General features: G+C 41.8%; 1 protein-coding gene across 1 annotated transcript in view; it reads left to right on the top strand.

Annotated features, from left to right (window-relative positions):
* The first annotated feature begins 2359 nt into the window (after positions 1-2359).
* Positions 2360-5873, top strand: part of grk1b (G protein-coupled receptor kinase 1 b) — a 4144-nt gene continuing 630 nt past the window's right edge. The window contains 7 exon segments of the mRNA XM_053485925.1: positions 2360-2365; positions 3377-3616; positions 3619-3702; positions 4426-4493; positions 5317-5474; positions 5571-5654; positions 5790-5811. Of these exon segments, the coding sequence (XP_053341900.1) occupies positions 2360-2365; positions 3377-3616; positions 3619-3702; positions 4426-4493; positions 5317-5474; positions 5571-5654; positions 5790-5811 (662 nt within the window).

Below are 5873 nucleotides of genomic sequence, written 5' to 3'. Positions count from 1 at the left end.
GGGTTTGTCTTTTTTTTGTCATTGGCATTAAGTGTTAATTTTAGAGAGATATGAGAGATCGGGATTGTGTGGCTGTGTTAAGAAGTGGTTTACACTAATAGTTTGTGACAGACACCCTTCCTTAAATCCACACACACACACACAATTTAGTTTGATGTCTCTTGGTGGTGTACAGTGAGAGTGTATGGCTTAATAATTGAAAAGGTAAGTGATGAAGGTTAGTGTGTGTGTGTGTTTGTTTGTGTGTGTGTGTGTGTGTGTGTGTGTGTGCAGTACTCTTGCTTATAAGTTTTGAAAATATATTGTGAATAAATAATTGTGATTTATTCAGAGTTGCTGAAGATTAATGAACTGGTACAACTCCACGTTTATATATATATATATATATATATATACAGTGGAACCTCGGATTACAAGTAACGAGGTTTACGAGTGTTTTGCAAGACGAGCAACAATTTTTTATTTTTTTTTTACTTGAAAAACGAGCATTGTCTTAGTTAACGAGCACCGAGTATCATGTTTCACGCATGCGCTTCTTGTTTTAACAACGAGCGTTACGTCATCACAAGTGAGCCAACGGTTTTTCTCTCTCTTGCAGCAGAATTGTAGGTAATCGTCTCTCCTGCTGGGTGAATACACACACGCGCTGTGTGTGTGTGTGTGTGTGTGTGTGAGATGGGCGTGCGCGCGCACACACACACACACACACATTAACGGAGAGACCGTTTTTAAAACCGTTTAAAAATTAGCAAGGAACATCGCTAGTCACACTCGCGTGAGTGCATACTAACGGGATTACTACTGTAAAGTAAAACAACAACAACAACAACAAAAATTAAACAGCTCCTCACCTTTGAAAACAGTCGCGACCTGAGAGAAGGGGGCCGTAAACGCGAGCGAGCCCCTCTTCATCCCCCCTCCTCTCAGGTTGCCAAATAAACACACAAACTCCTCTCTGTCGCGATTGTTTTCAAAGGTGAGGAGCTGTTTAATTTGTTTTTTGTTGTTGTTGTTTTACTTACAGCAGTGATCCTGTTAGTATGCGCTCACGTGAGTGTGACTAGGAATGTTCCTTGCTAATTTTTAAATGGTTGTAAAAATGGTCTATCCGTTAATGTGTGTGTGTGTGTGTGTGTGCGCGCACATTTTACACACATACACTCTGCATGCACAAACGAAAACCCTTATCTGTCGGGGTTTAATTTTACATTTTTTTAAGGTAAAGTACAGGTTAATTTGTTTTATTTTTACTTTATATTTTGTATTAATTATATTTATGTATTTATTTTTTTGGGCTGTAGAACGAATAATTTAAGTTTCCATTATTTACTATGGGAAAATTTAATTTGGTTTAAGAGTGTTTTGGAATACGAGCCCACTTCCGGAACGAATTAAGCTCGTAATCCGAGGTTCCACTGTGTATATATATATATAATATATATATAATGTTATATAATGTATATATGTATGTATAATGTGTTATATAATGTATATATAATATATAAGTGCAGAGTCAAGCTGAAGGATATATAAATCCTATATACTATATATATATATATATATATATATATATATATATGCAGTGTATATGATTTATATATTCTTTAGCCTGACTCAACACACAACTGATCAGAGTTATACTGCCACCTATCTGTTACAACCTTTATATCGCACATATAGTATATACTGTATACACTGCGTTCCAAATTATTACGCAAATGATATATTTCACTGGCTTTCATAATTAGTCAATGCAAATGACAGTCAGTATCATTTTCAAGTCATCAACCATTAGTGTATATTTTAAATTTTATTGAACAAACCTCCTAATGATAATTTTTTTTTTTTTCAAAAATAAAAAACTGAAAATGCACTGTTCCAAATTATTACGCACAACAGAGTTAAAACATTTTATAGGTTGTAAAGAACTGAAAATGGGATTTTGTTGATTTTGCAGCATTATGAGGTCATATTTACTGAAATCAAAAGCTATTTAAATCAAAAACATCCTTACGAGGCATGTTACATCTCAACATAGGACCCTTCTTTAATATCACCTTCACAATTCCTGCATCCATTGAACTTTTGGACACTTTCTGCTTGAATGTCTTTGCAGGATGTCAGAATAGCCTCCCAGAGCTGCTGTTTTGATGTGAACTGCCTCCTATCCTCATAGAACTTTTGCTTGAGGATGCTCTAAAGGTTCTCAGTGGGGTTGAGGTCAGGGGAGGATGGTGGCCACACCATGAGTTTCTCATAGAAGCCAGTGACACAGAGGTATTCTTTGCAGCATGAGATGGTGCATTGTGGTGCATGAAGATGATTTTGTTACGGAAGGTACGGTTTTTCTTTTTGTACCATGGAAGTAAGTGGTCAGTCAATATACTTTCCCCATCTCAGTCAATATACTCTCTCCCCATGACCACGACACCTCCTTGTTGACGTCGCAGCCTTGTTGGGACATGGTGGCCATCCACCAACCATCCATCCATCTGGACCATCCAGGGTTGCACGACACTCATCAGTAAACAAGACTGTGTTTAAAAACTTGTCTTTATTTATGCCTGGGCCCACTGCAACCGTTTCTGCTTGTAAACATTGACTAGGGGCGGCCGAATAGTAGGTTTATGCACAACTGCAAGCCTCTGAAGGATCCTACACCTTGAGGTTCGGGGGACTCCAGAGGCACCAGCAGCCTTAAATACCTGTTTGCTGCTTTGTAATGGCATTTCAGCAGCTGCTCTCTTAATCCGATGAATTTGTCCTGCAGAAACCTTCTTCATTCTGCCTTTATCTGTACGAACCTGTCTGTGATCTGAATCAGCCACAAACATCTTCACAGTACGATGATCACGCTTAAGTTTTCATGAAATATCTAATGTTTTCATACCACGTCCAAGGCATTGCACTATTTGTCGCTTTTCGGCAGCAGGGATCCTTTTTCTTTCCCATTTCGCTTGAAACCTGCTTAATAATGTGGAACAACCTTCTGCAGTACTTTTCCTTTAATTGGGAAACTAATTATCAGACATGTCTGAGATTCATTTCTGTGATCCAAAGAGCCCCGAGACACAACACCATCCATGAGTTTAATTAAATAATTAAACATTTAATGTTTATGACACTTACATCCCATTTGCATAATAATTTGGAACGCGGTGTAATATAACACTGATTTATGTCACAGATATTTCACAATAAGCATTTCTCTGCAGGTTGTACTATATTTGGTTGTGTGTGTGTGTGTGTGTGTGTGTGTGTGACACTCTGTCACTCAAACTGATCTAATAAACAAAGTTTATCAACTTTAAATGTCAGGAGAGGAACCGCAGCGATTATAAGCGATGTGTGTGTGTCTGTGATCTTAGCTTCATAGAGACCAATTAGGCCATTAGGTAATCGTTTAACAGAGAGAGAGAGAGAGAGAGAGAGAGAGAGAGATGGATTATTAGCTAATTGTTACTCTGTGTTCTGTGATGATTCTGCGTACGTCTCGGCTCGCGGTGCCATGGACGCTTCAGTAGCCGCAGCGATGCGAGATAAGAAATACAGAGCGAGACTGAACCTTCCACACATCCGGGAGTGTGAGTCCCTCCTGAAGACCACGCTCGACCACGCTCGACCTTCCACAACATGTGTGTTCTCCAGCCCATCGGGAAGCGGCTTTTCCAGCAGTTCTTCTGCAATGACGTGACCCACAGCGTACCAGATATCAATATTTACAATTATATACAATATTTTCAGTGTGTAAATAAATAAATGTATAAAATATCTAAAGTCCGGTATTATGTGTGTGTGTGTGTGGGAGAAATGAGTTGGCCTCAACATTTTCAATGAATCTGTCCTGTAAAGCTGTCCTGATTGTGAATAATCCTAATTTTCGGAAAATCCTCAAGAAACCAGAGTTCACAGTCCAGTACAGTGGAAAACAGCTGATAGAGCGGCGCCCGGGATTCCCCTCGTGATTCAAAGGCACAGAGACAACACTGTTACATTTCACATAACAGTAAAACCTTAGATTGCGAGTAACTTAGTTTGTAACTTTGTTAGTGTTTTGCAAAACAAGCCACATGTTTAAATAAACTTGATAAACGAGCAAGGTTTTTCCACTTCGAGCAGTCCGTATACACTTTGTCTCTCTCTCTTTCTATCTCTCTCTCTCTCTCTTGCATTAGCGCTGCGGGATTGTGGGCAATCGTCTCCTATGCTTAGTCTCAGTGCAAGTGCTTTACTCGTAAACTCAACATCATGTGTGTGTGTGAAAGTTGTCCTACAAAATAAATCCCCCTCTTCCTCCTCCTCCTTCTCTCCTCTCTCAACTCCAGTGCAGGTTAATTAGTTTTATATTTTGTGTTAATCATTTTTATACGAATGTTTTTGGGTTGTGGAACAAATGACATCTGGAATTCCTTTCGCAATTTAAAGGTGCAGAGGCACCGTGAGATTAAGTACTCTTTAGGCGCGGTTATGGTTTTTGGCCACATGATGGTTGTGTTGGACTAATCAGGGATTCATTTCTCTGTCACTGTCTCTTTGCTCCATTTCTTTGTCCTTATCCATCTGTCCCCATCTCTCTATCTCCATTTCTCTTCCCCCGTCTCTCTGTCCCGTCTCTCTATCTCCATTTCTCTTCCCCGTCTCTCTGTCCCGTCTCTCTGTCCCAGTCTCTCCACACCTGTCTCCCCCCCTGTCTCTCTCTGCCTCCTGTCTCTCGCTGCCCTCTGTCTCTCTGTCCCTGTTTCTCTGCACCCTGTCTCTCTCTGCCCGCTATCTCTCGCTGCCCTCTGTCTCTGTTTCTCTGCCCCCTGTCTCTCCCTGTCCCCTGTCTTTCGCTGCCCTCTGTCTCTCTGTCCCTGTTTCTCTGCCCCCTGTCTCTCTCTGCCCATTATCTCTCGCTGCCCTCTGTCTCTGTCTCTCTGCTCCCTGTCTCTCCCTGTCCCCTGTCTCTCGCTGCTCTCTGTCTCTCTGTCCCTGTTTCTCTGCCCTCTGTCTCTCTCTGCCCCTGTCTTTTGCTGCCCTCTGTCTCTCTGTCTCTGTTTCTCTGCCCCCTGTCTCTCGCTGCTCTCTGTCTCTCTGTCCCTGTCTCACGCTGCCCCCTGTCTTTCCCTGCCCCCTGTCTCACGCTGCCCCCTGTCTTTCCCTGCCCCCTGTCTCACGCTGCCCCCTGTCTCTCTCTGTCCCCTGTCTCTCGCTGCTCTCTGTCTCTCTGTCCCTGTCTCTCTTTGCCCACTGTCTCTCTCTGCTCTCTGTCTCTCCCTGCCCCGTCTCTCTGTCCCCTCTCTCTGTCTCTGTCTTTCTGTCCCCGTCTTTCTGCAGGTATCACATGTATGATGTAGCTGAAAAGAATCCAGGCTTTAGTGAAGTGCGAGCAGCTTTCTACTGCACTCAGATCATATGTGGATTAGAACGTTTACACCAACACCGGATCATCTACAGAGACCTGAAACCTGAGAATGTTCTCCTCGATGATGCAGGTAAACATACACTCACACACACACACACACATACACACACACAAAACACCTGTTCTGTACAAATAATATTTTTTTGTGTTTGTGTGGGTTTTTAAGGTCATGTGCGACTGTCTGATCTCGGGTTGGCTGTGGAACTTACTCCAGAAAAAAAGACAACTAAAGGATATGCAGGAACACCAGGTATCACACACACACACACACACACACACACACACACAGTGTTCTTTTATGCTGTTAAGGGAAAAAGAAGCTGAAACAGGAACTATGAATAGGGAAGAGGAAAACCAGGAAAACTTGCGCCGTGTTCTGTAACAGACGGAAACCAGAAGAACCAAAAGTGAAACTCACGAAACACCTCAAAAAAAATTGAGAAAAAAGAGGAACATGAGCACCTTGTGT

Source organism: Clarias gariepinus, chromosome 24 (assembly GCF_024256425.1).
Source record: "Clarias gariepinus isolate MV-2021 ecotype Netherlands chromosome 24, CGAR_prim_01v2, whole genome shotgun sequence".
NCBI classification, from domain to species: Eukaryota; Metazoa; Chordata; class Actinopteri; order Siluriformes; family Clariidae; genus Clarias; species Clarias gariepinus.
This window is presented reverse-complemented; position numbering and strand designations above follow the sequence as displayed.